At 37.0% G+C, this 23,077-nt stretch overlaps 5 protein-coding genes across 10 annotated transcripts in view; 3 read left to right on the forward strand and 2 right to left on the reverse strand.

Moving 5' to 3' along the window:
• The window catches only part of LOC100177323 (pentapeptide repeat protein QnrB4), a 2,216-nt gene extending 476 nt beyond the window's left edge, over window positions 1-1,740 (forward strand). The window contains exon 2 of the mRNA XM_002123193.4: window positions 882-1,740. Within this exon, the coding sequence (XP_002123229.1) occupies window positions 882-1,384 (503 nt within the window). The 3' untranslated portion in view covers window positions 1,385-1,740. The remainder of the gene's footprint in view (window positions 1-881) is intronic.
• Window positions 1,741-2,265: 525 nt separating this feature from the next.
• LOC100187544 (proton-coupled amino acid transporter 1) lies at window positions 2,266-12,092 on the reverse strand. Of its 6 annotated transcripts, none has more exons than XM_002123913.4 (11): window positions 11,940-12,092; window positions 8,209-8,312; window positions 7,625-7,699; window positions 7,215-7,391; window positions 6,729-6,912; window positions 5,993-6,169; window positions 5,253-5,348; window positions 4,673-4,842; window positions 4,023-4,183; window positions 3,438-3,609; window positions 2,266-3,269 (listed from the first exon to the last, which is right to left on the reverse strand). In XM_002123913.4, exons 2-11 carry the CDS (start codon window positions 8,268-8,270, stop codon window positions 2,990-2,992), a joined length of 1,554 nt encoding a protein of 517 aa, XP_002123949.1. In that variant the 5' UTR covers window positions 8,271-8,312; window positions 11,940-12,092; the 3' UTR covers window positions 2,266-2,989. The 6 variants fall into 6 exon arrangements, with proteins under 6 accessions (XP_002123949.1, XP_009857644.1, XP_009857645.1 ...); XM_009859342.3 differs by lacking the exon at window positions 4,023-4,183 and adding an exon at window positions 4,449-4,618 and having other exon boundaries at window positions 2,266-3,272; XM_009859343.3 differs by lacking the exon at window positions 4,023-4,183 and adding an exon at window positions 4,449-4,618 and having other exon boundaries at window positions 2,266-3,272; window positions 11,925-12,036.
• Window positions 12,093-12,255: 163 nt separating this feature from the next.
• On the forward strand, window positions 12,256-15,042 carry LOC100185177 (NEDD8-activating enzyme E1 regulatory subunit-like). Its single transcript, XM_002124399.4, has 6 exons — window positions 12,256-12,539; window positions 12,615-12,718; window positions 13,085-13,301; window positions 13,439-14,129; window positions 14,198-14,384; window positions 14,621-15,042. The coding sequence occupies exons 1-6, from the start codon at window positions 12,398-12,400 to the stop codon at window positions 14,858-14,860; spliced, it is 1,581 nt and encodes a 526-aa protein (XP_002124435.1). The 5' UTR covers window positions 12,256-12,397; the 3' UTR covers window positions 14,861-15,042.
• LOC100182716 (flap endonuclease GEN homolog 1) lies at window positions 15,041-20,543 on the forward strand. The gene is made up of 11 exons (XM_002124475.5): window positions 15,041-15,245; window positions 15,535-15,651; window positions 16,240-16,309; window positions 16,460-16,642; window positions 16,854-16,985; window positions 17,208-17,343; window positions 17,778-17,938; window positions 18,354-18,583; window positions 18,771-18,958; window positions 19,386-19,685; window positions 19,957-20,543. The coding sequence occupies exons 1-11, from the start codon at window positions 15,085-15,087 to the stop codon at window positions 20,406-20,408; spliced, it is 2,130 nt and encodes a 709-aa protein (XP_002124511.2). The 5' UTR covers window positions 15,041-15,084; the 3' UTR covers window positions 20,409-20,543.
• LOC113475777 lies at window positions 19,919-22,981 on the reverse strand. The gene is made up of 2 exons (XM_026840539.1): window positions 22,246-22,981; window positions 19,919-21,989 (listed from the first exon to the last, which is right to left on the reverse strand). Exons 1-2 carry the CDS (start codon window positions 22,355-22,357, stop codon window positions 20,575-20,577), a joined length of 1,527 nt encoding a protein of 508 aa, XP_026696340.1. The 5' UTR covers window positions 22,358-22,981; the 3' UTR covers window positions 19,919-20,574.
• Between the last annotated feature and the right edge of the window lie 96 nt (window positions 22,982-23,077).

The following is a 23,077-nucleotide window of genomic DNA, read 5'->3' on the forward strand; positions in this document are numbered from 1 at the left end:
CTTTGTTTACTACCAAATGGAAAGAGAAAACTGAACGAAAAGGTGTCCCATCTTCCCCCACCCTACTATATATATAGTAGAATGAAGGAAGTTGGGACCCTTGAGCACACATTGTCCTATATTTCAAAAATATAAAAATTAAACGTTTTTTGGTTTTGCAACCAATTTGTATACTAGACCCGCGGTTCCCAAAGTGGGCGCCGCGGCGCACTAGTGCGCCGACGCAACTCGTCAAGTGCGCCGTGAAAATTTGCAGAAACATTTCCAATTTAGCATGGTCGAGATAATTGATTTGTATTAATATTTTATTGCAATATAAATTGTTGTTTTATATAAAAATCCAACGTGTTTGTTCAATAATAAAATTTAAAAAGTTTGTTTTCGCATTTCTATCTGTAAAGTAGATTTGTATATTACGTAACAATGCCAATTATTTCTTTCGGTTTGCAATAATCATGTCCAGACTGTGGTACAACACTTTTCATATGCTTAAGTTTCATATGCTTAAACGAGCCTAATCTTAAAATACACGATAAAACTGTAAAAATGCGTTTTTATTTCTAAGACCTTTGGCTAAGTGCGCCGCAAACATTTTGAATAGCTCAAGTGGCGCCGGGTGAAAAAAAAGTTTGGGAACCACTGTACTAGACCATTTCTTTTCAAATCTTCAATAAATATAGCCTACTAAAACACACAAAAAGGTGCAAACCTAAATGTAAGACGGCCCAGGGTCAGCTATATCTTATAATTGGCGACCAGCAACATGTTTTAAACGAGACCCACCCCACAATACATTTATAATGTAAAAATTAAAATCTGTCAATATCACATATTGCGGAGCAACGAGTAGTTGAAAGAGCTAAGCGTCGTTTTTTTCTCAGATTACAGCGGGGAAGATAGGAGAGGCCAATCTTTCCTTGGAGTTGACCACAGCTTTTCGAAGTTTGTCGGGGCCGACTTGCGTGGCAGCAACTTCATCGGGGCAAATTTCAGTTTTTCCGACTTTGGGGGTTCCGACTTTCGAGGGTGTGATTTTAACGGATGCATCTTCAGCGTTTCTGACTTCGGAGGTGCTTTGTTCTCAGGTTCCCACTTCCGAGGGTCAGACTTCTCATTCTCAGATTTCTCCGGAAGCGACTTTTCAGGCTCAGAGTTCACAGGGTCAGATTTCACCCATTCGAAATACAACGGGGCAGATTTTACCGGCTCCTCATTCCGTGGATCAACGTTTGCTTCATCTGCATTCAACAGCTCCGACTTCAGCGGTTCCGAGTTTCTTGGATCGAGTTTCGCAACATCCGAGTTTATTGATGGTGATTTTTCCGGATCCACTTTTGTCAACTCCGAATTTACTGGAAAAAATTTCGTCAAAGAAAGGCCATAAATGTGCCTATTTGAATGAATGTCGTGTATATATTTCACTTACAAACATTTCAAACAAAGTTTCTTTGTATTGCAGTTACAAAACCGTAACGTTTAATGTTTCTTTTATACAATTCTCAATCATAAAAATGTTGAAATATTAAACTTTGTAAAATTCGAAATGCTTATATACATTTCTATCTGCGTCAACTGCAGCGTAATAACTGTAAAAGCCCCAATAAACATAATGTGACAATGATAATACTATGTTCGTACTTACAAACGACACTCGTCATGTTTACACGTTCTTTAAAGTGTATTGCTATGAGCAGAGTCTTGTTATCTAAATAGTAAATACAATACACAGTTCGCTGCTGAGTACTTGACACGTGACAAGAAAGTGCGTGACTCGAAACCCATGCAAAGTAACAACCCAATTCCGAATAAATGTTTCATTTCAGTAGGTCCTGACTAGCTTACCACCATCTGTAAATCAGCATTGCTAAATATGTTATAGTGGGGTAGGGGAAGATGGGACACCTTTAGCAGATAATTTTTAAACATCCTGATCGTCTTTTAAACAATTAACAACGGTCTATGGGAGTCGTGATCATACGGTTTAATAATTCTTTGAATGTTCTTTGTTTACTACCAAATGGGACGAGAAAATAGAATGAAAAGGCGTCACATCTCCCCCCAGCCTACTATGTAGTAGAGTAGGGTAAGATGAAACTTCTTTCATTCTTTTTTCTCGTTACGATTTGGTAGTAAACAAAGAACATTTACAAAACTAAATAACCAAAGCTCCGCGACTGTAACAAATCGACGTTATTATTTAAAAATGGTCCCAAAATATGTATTTTAGATGATGACAGTAACCCGTAGTCAGTATTAAATTCACAGTTCATGTTCACCAATTTTTATTTGCAACGAATCGTCCACAGAAAGGACAACACTTGTCCGCAAGCAGCAACAGTGAGAATGGAAACACAGCAGGTGACCTGCTATAAATACATTTGTTGAAAAAGCAAACGATACTTCAATAACGAGTGAGCAAACAATTCTATAACTGATGTGTCTGAATTTGGAACGAACATTAAAGTTGCGTTTAACATGTACATGTAACAATTTTAAGGCGTTTGAAGTTGGCAAGCGTTAAAAATCATTGTCTTTTAACAACAAGCTTTGTATTCTGGTACTAGTACTTAGAAAGAACAATAAAAAGGAATTAAAATTCAGTTTCAGTAAAATGAGCAATGAGAAGAAAGGAAAAAAATTATCTAATGTTCAGTTAAACTTGTACTAAAGAGTTTAATGTACATAAATAACACATGTGGCGATATTGACGACCAAAATAACTTTAGGTGTTGCTCACTTGCTTAAGGACTATGCCAAATATTGCACTCAACTGAAAAATAAAACTCTTTATAACGAAATAAATACATATCTTTTGTGGTTGCCACATATACCCAGCAAAGAGTTTCTAACCTTGTTGAAAGTAAATTCAATACTGTATCACAGCCAACAGCAGCACATAACCACTTAATGGTAACAGTATGTAATAGGATTCTGCGGTCAGAACACTATTTTGAAGTGTAGCTGCGGCACAACTTGTGAAATGGATGGTTTAAGTAGAAGTGGTAGTGTTCAGTAAGCCAGCTGGTGCGGATGTTGGAAAGTAGGATGGTGTGCTGTAAGGCTGGGTGGTATAGGAAGGCGTTGTGTAGTTTGTGTAGGGTATGGTCATATGGTGGTCATTGCCATTGCAAACACTGGTGGTGTCACTGCTGCTGAGATCCTTTACTATTGCTTTCACCGAGACAATGGTGCCGGCAACAAAGCCAGAGAAGCCGAAAACAACGATGACAACGTTTTTTAAGATTTGAAGTTTCGAAAGAGAGGTTGTTCTGCTGAGTATGGAATTTTTGATAAATTTTTATATAGTTTTTGCGTAATTATTCTTCAAAGGTTTGGGTGGTAAATTAATGAAAATTTTTAAAATATTTAGTCATGAAACACGTTATGTTAAAAACAACAGAACTTTAATAAAACAGTTGAATCAAAATAATCCTCACCTTTTTGAAACAACTTTTTCCACCAATGGTTCTTGATCTCCCACTTCTGATTGGCTTGAAAACGTGAGAAGTTCAATTATTGGGGGTAAAATAAGAGCAAGGAAGGAGGACGAGAATGCCCCGATAAGCGAGATGTAGTCACCCAAGTTTGGAATTGCTATTGCACAAGAACCTAAATGAGTTACATGGTGTTAAAATATGTGCTGTTTTTAAGTTTTGACATCTAAAACATGCAAAACATGCGGGTTCCGCTACAATCCATTACCAACCACCAAGCCATGCTTGCTATTGCTACTATCATGCACATAATACACAAGATAAAGAAAAACAATAGGCTAGGAAAACATACAAAATTCGTGCAACATAACAGAACTAACAAACCACGACATAAAGTAGCATTCTGGCCAACAGATTGTTTCGCTTGGCACTAACTATTCATATTTAAATAGCAGCATGACATTTATTAAAATGTCTTCTCTGAAAGCTGCCATGCATAGGTCTGTAACATAGTGTATATCTAACAGTAAACACAGTAGATAACTGAAGCGACCAGAGTCTCTCTTGTACAGAGGGGAGTGCACTCACAGGTGAATATGGTGAATAGGAACCTGATAACTGCCTCCTTCACTCTTGTCCATGACTGCCTCTGCAGCCATGGTTGGAGAAGCTGCATTGGTACATACATCTGCAGCAGCCAGCCAATAAGTATCGTACACGAGTAAAGAATTTTCACCGATTGAGCAAGGCTACAATGAATAGTTAGTAAAGTTACCTGGCCAATTGTCGAGCGATTCTACAATGATATGGAATAACCAAACACGATATAAGAAAAAAAAGTACGACGCTAGCTTTGTGAAAAAGAAAATTCAAAACGAAATTTGCATGAATCCACACACTGTGCATAACTGCGTTATTCTACTACTGCTATTAGTGGTTAGCAGCAAACCAGCAAAACCCATGCTGCAGTGATTAGCTGCGTGCAACTATAGATGTCACCCTTGCTATTCTTACATGTAAACATGACGAGAAATGTACGGAATAAGAGCTCCCACGACAGCTGGTTACTAGGCATGAAACGTCGCTTTATTTTAGGCCAAATTATCTCAATTGGAACGTAAAACTGGATGGCATATGATGCCACCATGACAAGTGCAAGCATTATTTTCACACTTTGGCACAACCTGGGAGATAATGGGATTAAAATACCACAGAAAGTGCATGTTTTGGATGCTTACGGGTCTGCGTTGTTCAAATTGAGAGTGATGCTGCCACAAATTGAAGGTCCGTACTGTAAATAGCCCACCACCCCAACTGAAAGGTAGAGGGTGGATACAAGTGACATCCCAACATTCAGTACTGTAGGGAAATGCTCTGGGTTGCGCATTTCGTTCTCAATTGGAAGAATCTGACATTAGAGAATGGAAAATTAAATAAAAAGGCAACACTGCATAGAAATTTTTAAAAAGTATTGAATAAGCCTGAACTTTAATAGATTGAGGACAAGAAATCAAAACATCATACTTCATTCTATTATATAGCAAATAACATTTACTACCATATAGCGAAAAAATAACATTTACCATTATATACAAAAAAGGTGTCAAACTTCTTAAAATTCAAAAAAGGCAGGGGTAGCTAGACAGACAATTCTGTAAAAACTGGCGTTTACTGATTATGGCTTAAAGTTCCATTTAGAAAAAAAAATTGTCGCCTAAAAAAGTTGCCGTTTAGAAAAAAAAGGTTGGCCTGCAAGTTTTCCACCCCAGGTTTGGCACTTATGTCTGTTACATTCATAATAAATTAATCTAAACTTACCACTCCAATTCCTTCAAAAGCATATACAGCAGTTCCAAAGAACATTGGAATGGAAGTTACATTTGCTACCAATGGTCTGTTAACAGTGGTAAGCCCCTACAATAATATATAAGCATCGTGTTAGGAAGTTAACAAAATTTGGTGGATTTTAATGTATTATGTATTCATTAGGATCACTTAGGATTATATTATTATGACCTATATTAAAAGCTAGCAGCTTAGGAAGTTAAAGGACTTATACTCTGAATGAAGTATATCTCGTTGTGTAGCGATTATAGCGATGTTGTGTCCAAGATCAGTTTTATTAGAGTGGTTAGACTTCACACTTTCGTGTGCGCAAACGACAACAGTAAGAAAAAGGCAATTGAGAGAGTACGGTAATAGAAGAAGGTAGTGTCTGTAGTTACGCAATGGCGATAGGCAAATAACACAGGACAGTAATTACGCAATACCGAATGTGACCGACTAAGTTTTAGTCGCCACAGTTATATATTAATTGATTATTAATGCTAAAGCAATAAAATAAATTTAAAATATAGTAGGGTGGAGAAAGATGGGACACCTTCAGAACATAATATTCAAATATCCTCATCATGTTTTAAACAATTAACAATGGAGTCATCGTGATACGATTTATTCTTCTTTATAAGTTCATGTTTACTACCAAATAGGACGGGAAAATAGAACAAAAATATATGTTTTTTAATAGTCCAACACATAATACTATAACTTACGCTTACCGGTATAATAAACCTAAATATGATTCCAAGTGACACCACTGTAAGGATATTAGCCATCACTGAAAACCATGCCAGAACTTTTAGAGATCTTATGAATGATAGTAATATGATGGGAATACAAATAACTGCCATAAAAACACGTGCATCCGGTGTGTGTTGCCAGTAATGTGCAACTACCTGAAAGGAAATCAATGCGAATTTTGTAAGATTGTTATATAGGGTAATATTGCAGTCATTGGGATAGTAAGAAAACTGCCTCCATTTAAAGTTTGACTTTTTCTTACTAAACAAGCAAACTAAATGTATATATATATATATATTTATAAATATACCTTATTTTGTTGTGATAATACCTTCTTACAACAAACTAAGGTAATTATACATATAGTTTGGTGAGTTAGGCGGCATTATAAATAAAGGTAAACATTGACATATTTCTTGCTGTCCTATTTAATTACTCTTTATAATGTATCAACTAAAGGTATTAGAACGACACCCAACTTTAATAATATTAAGTTTATCAATTAATCATCTTATGCGCAAAGTGACTGCTTACAATGTGTGCTTTAAATAGTTTTAAGCGATTGAGAAGATCAATTTATTATAAAAACGAAGAGAAGGAAATCAACATTAAAACGACAGTCGTTAAAAAGTCAACATCCAATCGACAGTCGTTAAAACGCGCTACGGTTAGAGCAAGTACAACCTAGTTATAAATATTAGTGTAAGATCTTACCTGCCGTATATTTTGACCCATGAATACAAAATACACACAACAGAAGCCCAGTTGCGTGATCATAAGAAAAGTGTCAACTATGTAACGAGATTTGTCAGCATATTTATGCAAGGAGTGGATGGGTCCGTTTCTCACAGCATGTGTCATGACTGTAGAATAATCCATGGATGGAACGCCATATTTCCTATAAATGAAATAAATTAGTCATTTTGTCAATTTTGTGTAATTTAGGCAACGTATTGTACTGTAGAGTTTAACTGAAGGCTACTATAACAAATGCATAATTCGGATAATTTACATAAAAGAATCTTAAAATATGTTTTTACATTTTATGCATGTTGTTTACCCTTATAAGTGAGGAGATAATATCAACAGTCTTACAAAGCTTGTATTAAACTATTCTATGTAGCGTGGCACAATATGGGTTCTATTGCCCTGTATTATACTATGCAATCATTAAACAGCAAAATTTTATCAACCACTAACCTGCAGAAGTGCTTAGAGCATTTAACGAGAAGGTGCATGCAATGCACACAAACTATTGCCATCACAACCAAGAGCACGGGTCCAAGTACAAGCCCAGCATGCCATATTGCCCACGGAAGTCCAAGAAGTCCCGTGCCAATGTTGCCTTTCAGTAAGTGCATAAGTGTGGCTGCATCACTGCACGACATGACAGCAGAACATTAACCAAATTGAACAGTTGTTTTATTTTAATTACTGCTCACTACCCAACTATTCCTACTAAAACAGCAGCTAAACACAAATGTAGTCACGACAACTTCTATGCTGGATTAACATCTGCTGATGCAGTGCTACTTCGCTTTCTTCTACCGTTTCCTCCACTTCACACAGATTACAGACACAATAGGAAAGTAAAGAAATCAATCACTTACGATGTTGCATTGGGATTGACATGCCGCCTATCAAGAATTGATACATCTATTTCTTCGTCATTATAGTTCGAATCCCTTAAATGGGAAAATAAATTAACTAAAAAACTTCACACTTATGAAATCGTCCCTTAATTACTGTTTTGTTAAAAGTTAAGAAAAGTTTTGTTTCTAACAATTTTTTATACAAAGAACTGTTTATATCTAAAGAACTGTTTATAACAGCTTGCTGAGAGAATCCTATGGAACTTGTCAAACCCTAATGAACAAAGTTATAGGAAACAGGAAATTACTTTATTGCTTTTCCACAAAATGAAGTTATAGGATTTTGCAAAACTAGAAATAAACAAGTTAAACTAACAAACAATTGATTTATCTCGCAGTTGGATAAACTGTATATATACATTATTATTAAATGCAACGTTCCTATTATACCGAACAGTTTACAAAACATAAACACAGAGGCAGTGCTACAAAAAGAAGTTTAATTCGAAGGAAACAAACGCTTATTGCTTTGTTTGGCCTAACACAGTTGGACCACAGTCTGTTTGAAAATAAATCCTAGGTTTATGCTTAGGCTGACCAACCTGTTGTCATTATTATCATCATCTGATGAATTAAGAAGCGGTGTATGCTGATTGTTCACCATATTACCAAATGTATTGTAGGAAGTATGCTGTCTACTTGATACCTGGAATAGCAAGAACAATACATGACCTTTTACGCTAATAATGAATTTTCCGGTACGTTACAAATTACTGAGATTAGCCTGGTGGAAAGTGTTTAAGTTTGTTAGTTAGCAGTTAAACTTATTAGTAATAGGCAGTGGCAAGTGGTTATATAGGACTTACAGGTTAGAGACTATACAGGTTATGAGTTGGTTGTTGTGTTTAGTAGTTAGCACATAACGTTGGGAAAGATTGTTTACCAGCACCACATAAGGGCTTGTATTGTTTTAACACACAAAGTTATTACAAACATGTTAAAAGAAAATAATCGACCACTTAACATAGTTTTTAAAGTGGACTAAGCAAAAACGTAGATGAACTGATAAACATATAGGAAGTAATATGAGGTTCCTGTACATAATAAGAAATTAAGAATGAACTCAATGGAAATGTTAGGCTACAGAAAGTTGCATTTGTTTACACAGACCCCAAAGATAAAAGAAATTCTGCAATCTGAAGTGTTAACTGACCCTATGTTATTCTAAATGAACTAAACAATGTAAACTTGACAAAAATATATAAACACTGCAGATAAAACACTGTTCAATGCCCCTGCTCCAATATTGTTGTCTATACGTTTTAATCAGGTTGGTTTTGCAACTAACAAAATAGCAAGTTACGACATTTGGTCAAGGGTGGAAATGGGTACTGTATATTTCCCATGTAATTGCTCTGATACGTACGTTTACACTGACGCTGTTATCTTCCATTTCCTCTTGTTACCAATACCACACCAACACAACGTAATCAGGTATATAACAAAGGTATCTGGCACTGTCTGCTCTTTTATGAAGAGGCGGAAAAAAGGCCGGCGTAACAAAGAAATGATCGAGAAAGCGAGAACTGTTCTCCTTCTTCACGGCTACGACGATGTTAACCTAGTCCTAAAAGGTTCCTTTTCGATTTCGTCTAAAAAGTAAGCATTCGTATTTCATAAGAACATTGGTGTGCAACTTCTGTCTCAAACAGGAACTTCTTGTTCAATTTATTGGTTTGTTTTGTAATGCGGTAGGAAGAAACCGACTGTGCAAATAGAGCTAGAGAGAGAGAGAGTTAACTTGTAAATTTCCACGCGGCGGTAGCGTTTAGCTCGTTGATGTCGCAACGAGTTGTGTTTTCAAAATGACAAGCATGACGTCATTAGGCGATCGGTTAACCAAAGGTCGCAACAGCGTCGCAAAGTATGTTCTGTATTTCCTACTTCTTGTACAATAAGCGGGGATCGTCAAGAAAAATGCATGTGATTCACAACACTAAGCAATTATAAAACGTCTTGGTATTACAACGGACATACCGGATGTTAGTAGGTAAATCGACAATCAGATTGTCCCGGCCATCCACAAACGCTACAATGTTGTAAACTCATCCTCACAATTACACAAACCACTAAATTCCCACGGAACAAATTCAAATACCAGCAACTCTAACTATAGTAGCGAGCATGCAGAGTTTTTTGCAATTGGTTAAACTTAACGGGAAGACTAGTCGTTTAATAGACTCGAATGGCATGATTAAAAGAAATATGCTGCAGCTACGATACATAGTCTATCTAATTAATACAACATTAACGTCTACACATTTGCTTTACACCAAATTAGAGGTTTAACTTCCATCAAATACCCAGTAGTGAATATATAAAACAGTTGCACGGAACGCGAAATTAATATGTTGTTTACAAATACCACTGCCCACGCTGTAGATATTTCCGGCGCAACAGCGCGTTATGATAAACATAACATAGGTCCATTAAAGTTTAATCATTTACGTTACACATATACGCTGAAAAACCAACTTACAGCAAATTAAACAAAGATCACTTGACGCAAGAATTTAATAATAATAATAATACGTGTTTGTTTTGCATGACGGGGGTAATCGTTTGGATTAGTATTAGTGATTATTTAATGTGATTTCGACTTATAATTAATAATTATGAAGTTTCTTTTCATTTTTATGTAACAAAGATTCTAAGGCATTTCCATCAGCAAACGTATATTCTGTGTAAACCTAATTGGAACGGTGTAAATGTTACCAGACTTGTGCTACGTCTACGTACGATCTCTTTCGTCTGGAGTAATCTACGCCACGCCTACATACAGTGAAGTGTGGTTTAAGGCATTGCATAGTGCATTACCATATATCTGTACAAACTATCCGTCATAGACGTCAAAACTTAAGTGAAACTTGCACCATTAGGTGTGCGCACGTTGATTAGAAACGAAACAAAGATGTGAAAGCATAGACGCCCACGTTTACTTTAACGCCCACGTTTACACCATTATTATGAACCTTGGACCGTTGCACCAGAAGAATGTATTGCGGCATTGTACGGAAAATCAAACAGGAAATTTAGGTTACATGGCGCAAAGATTCAGGCAACGCACGAAGTTATAGTATAACAATGTAATTGCTGATGCTGCTTATTCATTTATAAACAATGCATGGAACCAGGAGCCGTTCCATTGTCATTATCTAATAATAAATGGCACTGAAATTCTCAGTATCCAAAATGGCTGAACATGTTAGTGAACACATGGTGACATGGAGCTGGGTGAAATACATCATAAAACAGATTAAGTTTTGCAATTATTGTAAACACCAACAAATTGTTACTTCACAAGCAATATATATGTACCAATCATGCAAAACAACAACACTGTTTATTAAAATAGTTAAATAACACAGATATTCAAATAAAGGTAAAACTTTAAAAAGTTAATAACACAGCATATTTTAAATGTCTCTACTATTAGTAAATGCCAATCTTCACTGTTACAATATATTCAGGCCAAGTCAAGTGTAATTTGTATCCACTGTGTCAGTTAAACTGTCTTATTCATACAGTAAGACTAAGACACATAGAACAAATGAGGATGTGTAATGAACAATCTAGCTTCGTAACCTTTGTCACGTAATGTCAATAAACCCCTCACATGACATGGTTTGGGTAACAAAACAAATATTTTTCCAAAGCAAAGTACGGTGTAAAAATGGGGTATTTGTTTGACTGTAAGTGAAATAAACGTTATAATATATATGGCCTATAATCAAAGTCATGATGAAATTTTACCCTTGTGGTCCTTGTGGATTAGTTTTGTTGTATATTACTATTAGTAGGCTTATCCACATATTACTTATTTGTCAAAAGCACAATAGCAGACCATATAAAATAATGAAGTTAACTTTAGGAAACAAAAACAAATGCTTGATGAAATGATTTAATGCATACTTTATAAAACACCACTTGTAAATATACATTAAACAACCATTATAGATATATTAGAGCTTTCATAACACACTCAAATCCATTAAATATAAAACATTTTGGCATTAGAGAAGAATCCTTCGGTACACAGCAAAATGGGCTGGTGGAAAGTCTTCGATTAGAGGCTGGTGGTTAGAGGGTTAGTGGGTTTAGGAGTTAGGGGTTAGTGGTTGGCTAATAAGGTGGGGTGTGGGGGTATAGGATTCTTCACTAACACCACCATTTTTAATAGGTATATTTATTTATATATAAGACATAGAATAGGAATGTTGTAAACACTGCATATTTGTCAATACTTTTTGGTTCTTACCCTACGTGCGCTCACCGTTTATATTTCAATTCTTCTGTAAAATGCAGCACATCCCCTGGAAAAACTCAATAATCCATGAATCCCACATAAATAGGCGACGGAATTTTGGGGCAAAAAAAATAAAAAAAATTGGACGAAGTGACGTGACAGCTCATGCAGTGTTGCCCACAACGTTTTGCATGACGTAACCTAAGTGGCAAGTGCTACTCTTTACTCACTACTGCACCTGATGGTGTCGCAAACCAGGTTTTCAGTTATTCGCAAACCAAATTCTTCAACGTAGAAAATATAATATTGAACAGAAAGTCGTCTGATAGTGACCGAAGTACACATTAAAAATTAAATAACTGTCCAATGTTCTATGATTTTGGGCAACATTAAAATATCAGCTGTTAGCAAAGCTATAGAAACTGTATTTTTTTCTATGGACTTTGCAAAAAAGCAGGCCTCTTAAAAGATAAAGTATTGCAAAAATGGGAGAAAAAGAAAAGAAGTACGACCGACAACTTCGTTTATGGGGTGACCATGGTCAACAAGTTTTAGAAAGAGCACGAATCTGCCTCATCAACGTTACAGCAACCTCAACAGAAATACTAAAAAATCTTATTTTGCCAGGTATGGTGTGGGTGTTCCAAAGTTATCTTTTACCTCATGGCCCATGGGATAAGTCTTACAATGTTTTCATTCAAGGAGTTGGAAGTTTCTTGATCCTTGATGGAGGAAGAATCTCAGGAGAAGATGCTGGAAACAACTTCTTCCTTGATCCAAGTGCTATTGGACAGTTAAAGGCAAAGGTCTGTGGTAAAGATAGGCACAGTGGTTAGGGCACTCGCATGTAGCTCAGATACCAGGTCTACTGGTTCGAGGCTCGTTGCTGTTACATTTGTGTGTTCAAAAACATTTGTACTAACTTTTGAAGTATAAAGTCCTGTGGGGTAAAATGGGACACCTTTAGCATATAATATCCAAGCATCCTGATCGTGTTTTAAAGAACTAACAACAGTCTATGAGGATACTGTTTTATAGTTCTTTAAATGTTCTTTGATTACTATCAAAATGAAATAGGATGGGAAAATAGAATGAAGAAATGTCCCATCTCCCCTCCCCCTACCACATATATAAATTATCTCTTTTTTTGTTAACATTGGTTTGTATGGCAGGTAGCAACAGAGCTGCTGTTGGAATTAAATCCAGATGTAAAAGGAGACTACACAGAAGAGGATCTTAACCAGTTGCTGGATAGAAACCCTCAGTTCTTCCAGTGTTTTACTGTTATTATAGCATCATCTCTTGATGTGGTAACACATAAGAAGCTAGCAGCACTACTATGGAAGCATAACATTCCACTTGTTACATGTTACAGCTATGGGTTTATTGGTTAGTAAATTACAAATAAAATATTGCTTATGTTATTCATTGTCTTCCAAAGTCCCTATTAGGGTTTTGATTTTAAATCTAAAATTTTAGTAAGCTGTATGGAAAAGAAATAACTGTTTGTTTCTCTCCTTTTTAAGGTTACATGCGTATTATTGTACGTGAACACTGCGTTGTTGAATCACATCCTGATAATGCACATGAGGATCTGAGACTGCTGGATCCTTTTCCGGAGCTGGTTGAGTACATTGATTCCATTGATCTTGAAAAAATGGACAAGAAGCAGCATTCCCACGTACCATACTTAGTTATTCTGTATAAGTTTCTGCAAGCTTGGAAAAATGAGCATGGAGGCCAAGCACCAAAGAACTGGAAGGAGAAAAAGTTGTTTAAAGAGAAGGTGCTGCAAGGAGTGCGAATAAATGAGCACGGGATGCAGGAAGATGAAGAGAATTTTGAAGAAGCTTCCAAACAAGTTAACACTGCACTGGTGGAAAGCAAAATTCCAGAGAACTTACAGCAAATATTTAATGACGCAAAGTGCTGTAATATTTCTGAGAACAGCACCAATTTTTGGATTTTAGCAAATGGATTGAAACAATTTGTACAAAACAATGACAAATCGTCTTTACCACTTCGTGGGTCATTACCTGACATGTTTTCTGACTCTGAAAGCTATGTCAAGTTGCAGAATATCTACAAAACAAAAGCGAAGCAGGATATAGATTTACTCACAAGTTATATACGAGATTTTGGTGCAGTAAATGGCAGACTGTCTGATCAAGAAATTAAACGATTTTGTCGGAACGCTTCTTTCCTTCAAGTAGTCCGGTATGTTATTTACATACTTCTGATTATTCATCCAGTTAATATATATTTTATTCTGTGTACGGTTACAGAAGCAGGTCTCTGTCAGAAGAGTATGAAAATGCATCACAATCCATTTTGGATGGTTTAATATCAGAAGGAGATTCTGACGCAATATGGTATGTGATGCTGCGATGTGTTGAACAGTTTTACACAAACTTTTCGCGTTACCCTGGTGTCAAAGCTGATGATATTGACATTGATGTTACAAGGCTAAAGGTAATCAACAAACTCCCACATTTTATGCCCAATTAACTTTTTAGTTTTACTTACACTACTTGGTGCTGTGGCATATTGGTTAGTCTGCCTGCCTTCAACCTAGAGATCGTGGGTTCAAGGCTCGTCACTGCTACAATTGTAGGCATATGTGTAATTAGGCATGACACATAACAGCATTAGGTCCATCTCAGTAGTCACTAATGGGTTTTTTATTGGATTTCCTTTTTTATCTTTAGAATTGTGTGCAAGAACTAACTCGTTCATGGGGTGTGCCTGGTTTGGTGGAGGCAATGTCAGATGACTATGTGCAAGAGATATGTAGAGTTGGTGCAGCAGAAATACACTCTGTTGCTTCCTACATGGGTGGTGTTGCCGCGCAAGAAGTTATTAAACTAATAACCGCACAGTATGTGCCCATTGTAGGAGTCTATATTTACAATGGATTGAAATCAACATCTGTTTCTTTAAATGTTTAGAACTATATTGTGTTCTTAATTTTTCAACAAAGTTCATTCAAATTTTTCCTATACTCTGCTACGCATTAATTGTGTCTCAGTAATATATTCTTGTATTAGCGAAGTAAAGTCTCTATGTAATTTTTCTGCGCGCATACACTCTATGTCACAAAATGAAACCAATTTGTATTTTGCATTTGCAGCAATAAGTTTGCTTTGTAGGTTTTTTTAATTTTTTGTGGGCGATGGGTGTTCAGGGTTTGTGGGATATTCTACAAGAAGTTAAAACCACAAAAAAGTTGTGTGATTTAAAAGACCGGACGTACGCTGTTGACCTAGCTACATGGATTTGCGAAGCGGAGTCGGTTGCCGCGTTAAAACATGCCATTGCCAAGCCCTACTTAAGGTAAATTACAACAGCATGTATAAAATTCGGTGCTAGGGAAGAATCTTTCTCCCCCCCCCACTTTATTTGCTAACCACTAACTCCTATAACCACTAACTACTGACCCCTCTAATTACTAACCCCTAACCTTCAACACCTAACCCCCTAACCTTCAACACCTAACCCCCTAACCTAGGGGTCAGTGGTTAGCAGATAAGGTGGGGGGGGGGAAGATTCTTCACTAGCACCGAAACTTCCCACCTGTACGTACTGTTTTAATGTAACATGTTCACGATATTTGTTCATCTAGAAATCTATTTTTTCGTGTGATCACATTTACGAGAAATGGGACTCGCCTGATTTTCGTAACGGACGGAAAAGCGCCAGAATTGAAATGGAAAACAATGGCACACAGAATGGATGTTAGGTATTGCATACAAGATTTTTACCCAACACGTATCCGTATGTCTGAAATAAATTTTTGTTGCTTCAGTACTATTGAAACATGATTATACAATCTAATCTGCAGAATATGGTAGTCCCTGACAAGATCTTGGGTGCATTAGACAGTTATTTTTGTCATATCGCCTCTGTGGCGTGCCATAATTTAAAATTGGCATACAAAGCACATATGGTCTCAAGTCACATTAGGTTATTTTACTTAATTTAATACAGATTTGGTTTGTTGTTTAATTGAAAGGTGTGGGTAACCAAAAACTTGTAACCAAAATCGCACAGGCACGTACCATAGTCTGAAAACTGGGTTACATCATTTGAAACAGGGGTGCTAATGAACAATCCTTTCCTATGTTATCTGCTAACCGATATATCTAACAACCAACCACTAATCCCTGCCCAATAACTAATAGTAATAAGTCATAACCTCTATCTACTATCCTCTAACACTTTCTATCAGCTTTATCCGTAGCGTAACATAGAATTCTTTACTAGTGCTAAAAGAGTAATCACAATTTCTTGATGGTGTATGCTAAATTTCGGTTTTATCAAATAACAGGCAAGAAGTACAAAAAGGAACGAATGTTTCACATGGGTCAAGAAGTCGTTTGAATGCTCGATTTAATGAGGTGAATTCACATATTGCTTTTACAGAACCCTTGTTCTATATTATTGTCCAAATTAGTCACCATGCCCATTCATTCGTGCCCAAGAGCTGGACTCTCTTGTTATATTTTTATGTATAATTTGGCTTCACAATTCATTCATGTTTTATTCAGTGTTGCCAGTTGCTTGACCAGCTGGGAATTCCTTGGATAAAATCAGAGGGTGAAGCAGAAGCAACATGTGCAGCACTGAATAGTGTTGGAGTGGTTGATGGCTGTATGACAAATGACAGCGACACATTTTTGTATGGAGCAAAATCCGTTTATCGAAATTTGTCAATGACAACAGATAGAAATGTAAGCAGAAATGTAGACAATTCTTCTTTTTCTTACTTGTGACATGAGACAGCAATGTGTGTCTTTCTGTTACTTTTAGTTTTGAAACATACATTTCACACTTTTAATTTAAAGCAACCTGTGCTTCCTGTGTAAAAGAAATTCAGTTGTTTTATGAAGTAGGCTACCATAGTCCACACTGTTTTATAAGAATAGTTTTTATTATTTTCAGGATATTGATGTTGAGTGTTACGAACTGTGTGATATCGAATCTAAATTACAACTCAACAGGAAGTCTCTTATTGCCCTCGGACTTCTGCTCGGTTGTGATTATTCACCACAAGGAGTTCCTGGAGTTGGCAAGGTAAACATAATTGTCCAAACCCAGTAACCAACCTTTTTATTTTAGGTGAATAGCCATTTCATGCTTATTTACCCTGCTGTTCCACACCATAGTTTTTAATTTTCACCTATATGCATTGGCAGCATTGGGAATTGCAAAATATTTAATTATTTCACTTTGTTTTTTTTTCTAAGAAATTTCTACCAAACGTTTTTATTTAACTAAATTTGTGCATTTTACCAGAAACAAGCAATTATGTTGTTATCCTCCTGGAAAAACATAGATCCTTTAGAAAAATTGAAAGCTTGGAAATCTGAAAGTGTTTTAAGTCCTACTGTAACAAAGAAACCAACACATTGTTCTGCATGCAGCCATATAGGTAAGTATGGGTGGTGCTGTGGTAGTGAATGTGTCATAAAACTTTTGTGTTCTATTTTATGTGGGTGAGGTCCTTGTAACCTGGAATTTAGGGTGACAGCGTTCAAAACTAAAACACCAAATATCACACTAACTAACCAGTACCATTGAACGCATTTGTGTTCTTATTCTTGTTTTGTTAATAAATTGTTATTAAAATACTTAAAAGTTTTCATGTTCGGCCCGCGTGAAGAATATAAATCTCATTTAGCCCATGTAATGAAAAAGTTTGCTGACCTCTGATTTCGGCAATAATTAAGTTTTGACCCATAACCTGAAAATAAGAATAAAAACCTATATATAGTACAGTAGTATGCCTACAGTACTTATTAATGTATCATAAACAATACCCCAGACCACAGTATTACACTAAATACATCCAATATGATTTTCAAGGTTCGAAACGTGATCATAAAAAAAACGGTTGTGACATTTGTGGTTCTGAATGTGGAAGTGAAACAGCTTTACCAGTTGACTGTTCATGTGAATGGCATGTACTTGAAAATGAACAACGGAAGCACAACTTGGAAAATGGAATAAAGAAAAAGGCTTTACTGGTAATTAAGCACAGTATTTTTTAGTAATGTTTTTTGACTACCATTGTGCTTTGTGATTACTGTTTGTTATTGTCTTTTTTGTTTACCTAAACTGGTTATACTAGTTGGAAAGAAATAAAAAGTTTTAAAATATGATTTTTTTTCTGAAGATTTTCTATAGCCTATAATATTTTGTTATTAGTATATCTTCCACCACCCTTCTCTTTGCATTTATTATTTAGACCTTAAACAACTTATCTCCATTAAAATATTCACACTTTTCGGGTGTTATGCAGCACATATTGAAGCATTCACCATGAAACATTACATATTAGTACAGCATCTCGTATGACGCAAATCATCCATCATTCTGTGTTGAATTATTCAACACAACAGCCACAAAAACCTCAGCCTTTTCCATCATATGCTCATACAGGTGGAAAACTTTCCCGACCCGAAAATCATCCGAGAGTTCACTCGCAACAAACTTGGAAGTCAACCTTTAAACCACTTGTCACCACGACAACCAACACTCTTTGGTGCGGTCCAGTATCTATGCGAAAAATTAGAATGGCAAGTGAAATATGCAGTGGACAAAGTTCTACCTTTATTGACTTATTGGTTGATGCAAAATGAAGGAACAATCAATGAGATTTCTTTTCAACGGTTCGTTGCATGTTTTTTTTTGTGTGTGTTTGTATTAGTACTGTATTTATTTTTATGCATTAAAAAACTCATTTGATAATATATTTATTTTCTTTTAGATACTCAATTGTTTTCACTAAAACAGTTTTCGTTATTTGTATGGCCTAAACAAATTATTAGCAACACAACTTGTTAATCCCACAATCAGCATCGTGCGTACTCGCATTAAAGACCGTGTCCCGTCGTTCGAGGTGAAGTGGTTCCTGTCGGGAATTGATGACGTCACAGAGGCCGTCACGCTCGAGCCACAAGAGTTGGTGACGAAGAAGTTTCCAGAAGCTTCCAAAAATTTTTTCGCTGAACAGCAAGCAAAGAAAAAGAAAACTAAATCGAAAGGTAAAAAATTGTTGGTTTATGCAGTAAAGTTTATAAAACTGGCTAATTTTTAAAACTGTCTTAATTGGTATTTTAACCAGTTATTATTGGTCATGGTTATACCAATTAAAGGCAGGGTTTAATTTTTTTGTTACCACTGTGTTTTTATGTTCGTATTCCTTTTTTGTCAGTACTCTGTACAGGTTATTTATAATTCAATATCAGAATATTTGATTTTCGAATTATTGATAAAACGAATCCCGTATCCTATTCGTGGACCCTGTGGAATTAAATAGACGCAAACCGCATGTGTATGGGCCGCATGTGGTATGTCATTGAACTAATCCGTTATGTCCTGTGCTACGACGTGTATTTAATCTCTAAGGACTGAAGGCTTTTTCGATTTTTACACGGTAATGAGCCTAATTCCATTTCCCTTTCTGTGCAGGTGCCAAACAACAGAAGATACCAGCTGCCAAAATGACAGACTTTTACAAAATAACAAAAACAACGGAATTAACGTCAAAACCTTTAATTACAAAAGGCAATGACCTGAAAAATACGTCAACAACGCCTACAGCTGCCAACACGGCGGCAAAAAACTCAGAAATATCTCCCATTCAATCCGAATACGTTAAAAATGATCTTAAACGAAGTTCCCGCCCAACTTCGTCGTGTACCGTGGTTAGCAAAAGCAATGACGACGATGACGTCATTTTTGTGAGCGAATCCAGCCCCGCAAAACAAGGCAAGCTATCAAGCATTGTTTCACATAAAACAAGTTGTATATCGAAAAAATTGTTATTTTAGTGTCTGCACTCATTATAGCCTTATAAAGTTAGTCATTACGCAGCTTGGTAATAATTGCGAAAACAGTAACTCCTCAACTTTTTTATGTTTTAGTTAATTTATGCACTCGTCGTGTGTGTTTGCGACATTTTACCGCTTTTATTTTTCGTTTTTCACAATAAGTTTTATTTGTTTTTTTTTCGTGTGCCACTAACGGTCTATTGTTTTAGACCTTGATGTGTTGCACTTAATCGAATCTGTGGCGTCTTTCAAAATTACAAGCGATGAAAGTGAACCAGTGGCGTCTCCAGTCTCAGTTAGCCAACAGACACTCCCATTCAGAGACCTTACCAATGCAAGAGAAACAGAGACGGCGACCAAAACCTGCGAACTTACTTTTCCAGACGAATCCTTTGACATTAATTTCTCTCTAGGTGGTTTACACACACCCTGTAAAGCGACAAATCCGCACAGTGTAGACGACAGTTTTGATCTTTTCTCAAGGTCGCCATTACAGCCTACTAGCACTGTGTCTAACGTGACCAAACCCTCCCCTGCCAAAAGTCAAGTTTCGGCGTCACCCGTTACCCCGTGTATATTGCCACCGAAGTCGCCCCCCAGTCCAGTGTTTATGACTCTGGCTGAACGGCTTCGACTGAGAGCATCAGGTTCATCGAACTAATCTAAACATTTACGCAAAAACTTTTGCACTTTATATTAAATAACCTGCTGATGCTGCTCGTCTGCAAAAGTTGATTTGTATGACAATTTCAACTTTGTTTATACGTAAAATTAAAAGTACTTAACAATATAAAAATGTTTGTACAGCAGTCTTGGTATAGTTCCGATTAATCTTCGGTTGCTTGTGATCTAAATACTGTAGGGAGCGTTGAATTGTGGCGAGCAAGCGAAACTGTCCCGCGATGTCTCGACCACTTCGGCTTGTAATCCTTCAACGAAGTTCCCGCGAATGTACTGTGAGATCTCTTCACAGAACGGCGTGCCGGAGTTTTATCAAGTTCTGTTGCCCAGTAGTCCAGTCCATTCAGTGCTTCTTCAAGATCAGCAACTGAAGTCTGCCGTTTCTTTCTTGTTCCAGAGGTGGGGTTAAACGAGCTCATGGTGCTTGCTGTTTCAGGTTTGCTAATGCTCGCATCTTCGAACTTATCGAGGGGTTTTCTTCTCCCACTACGGCCTGTTGTTTTGTATGGAAATAATTCCTCACTTTCAGCACGATTAGTAGGCAGAGCGAGGTTCCGCAATACTTCACAATGACTTTCATTTGCCAGGCCAGTCTTTACTGCTAAGGATTGCAGTATTGTCCCTCCCAGGAAAATGTTTTCACTGTTAAGATTATTTTCCCCTTCTACCTTTTCCGGAACTGATGTGTCTTTTTCTTCTGTCGCCTCACTGTTAAACGAGCTGGCAAGTCCAGATACAAGACTGATCGATTGATTTTTGTCGCTAACAAGGTTGGAAACAATACTTGAAGATGGCATCTCTTTCGCTGCGTTTAACAAACTTGCTGCAGAATTAGCGTAATCTCCATTGACAAGGTTAGTTGCCGAGGTCTTCAAATGGCCGATCAATGTTTTGTTCGATATTGCCCGACCAGGCTCAGGGCCGTACCCTCTTCCGTGGTCATGCTGATCACCGTTACTCGTTCCAACCGACCCCGCAGTGGAAATTTCATCCACGAAACTTGATATTGTATCTACGTCAGAAATCCTTTTCTGATCTTGTTTTCCTGATGCGCTAAGAGACTTGGCGGCACCGAGCAGATTTGATGCGGTTTTGGCGTAGTCACCTTTGCTTGCACTGAGTGCCGCCTTTCCAATCATTCCTACTGCGCTTGCACTTCGCTGTGCTGCTTTTCTCTGCTTATTATTTCCAGGCAAATCATGCACCGCATTAATGAAAATAGATGGAGCGCTCTGTTGTCTAGTTTGTCGTCGATTTTGCCACGGATTTGAAACTTCATTAACTTCCTGCACGTCCGTGTTTTCGGAGATTGCCTCCTCGTCATGCTTTGTCTCTCCTGTTCTCCTCAGACCAAAGAGCCACATAACACCACCAACGCCCAACATCCCAAACGCCACTAAAAGAAGGCATAAACCAGTTGCAAACTTAGGCTCGACGTTGTTCCTTGACACGCCCCCTGCCCCTCCCATGACGCACAGGGGGATTCCCGCAGCTGCCAGAACTGCAGCAAAGACCAATGTAAGCCACCATGGCCTTCCTGTTGTGCTTATTTTCCGCACACCTGCAATGGAAAAGTACCGATATTAGAGCTGTCTTTTGAATTCGCCCACAAATGCAAATGCGTCCCACACGTCACCTATTTCGGTCAGTGGCGGAAACCAAAACGTCAACAGAAAAATGAATAATTAAAACATTTCCACCATAAGCTTTATTAGCCCATATCGATGCAGTACCACAAAAACGCAGACTAAAAAAAAACACATCTTCTATACGTGACTAATGAGTGATCTTAAAAAGGCATACGCATTTCTATTTACTGTAACGGTTTTCTTCGTTTTCTCCCTTCCCTGCTGTCTCTGTGGCTTGTACATCTTCATTTATCGGAACATTGTTTATCTCAACATCATCTTGGCGATCGCGATCGAACATTTTACTTAAAAAGCAGCAAGCGTCAATCTAGGTGTCCCACGAGTAATGTGTTGTTTGTTGTGCAGACGCACAACCTACGTATCAACTAAATAACATCGTTTCAGTTGCGGCACGAATATTTTCTAAGAAAGTTAATTGTTATACAAAACGCTGCTATAACTATGTTCAGCCAGCAGGATGTAGCGATGTTACGTCTGTTTATTTTAGATATCTCAGAAGGTGTTGCTTTAAATATCTGCGTATCTGTCAAAATTTTCTCGGAAAAGTTTGACCGACTTCGCAAAAAGTTATTTTTCTTCTTGACGTCGATAGCTAAAACAACGTAATGAAACTATTGATGGAATGTTTTCAAATTCAAAATTGCAACCTCCTCATAATGATACACAAAATATTTTTGTTTTATAAATTTATAACCTCAATCTGTACCGATTTCTAAAATATTGTTAAAATGTAACTGCTGAATATGCAAGTGTTGAAAGTCGAGATGTTCGCGTCGGTTGTTTTCGATAACCAGGCATCGTGATTTTACCAGAACAGACGGGTAATTCAGTTTTTATTATTTTATGACAGTTGGCGCAAAAGCCACATCCGTTCGATTATAATTGAATTTCGCGTTCATATTACAATCGTGTACAGTACGCCAGGAACACCGACTATGCTGTGTGCCCAAGGATCTTAAAGTAAATTCTTTTCTTGGCCAGCAACAGAGAAATTTAGAAC

Source organism: Ciona intestinalis, chromosome 2 (genome assembly GCF_000224145.3).
Source record: "Ciona intestinalis chromosome 2, KH, whole genome shotgun sequence".
NCBI lineage: Eukaryota > Metazoa > Chordata > Ascidiacea > Phlebobranchia > Cionidae > Ciona > Ciona intestinalis.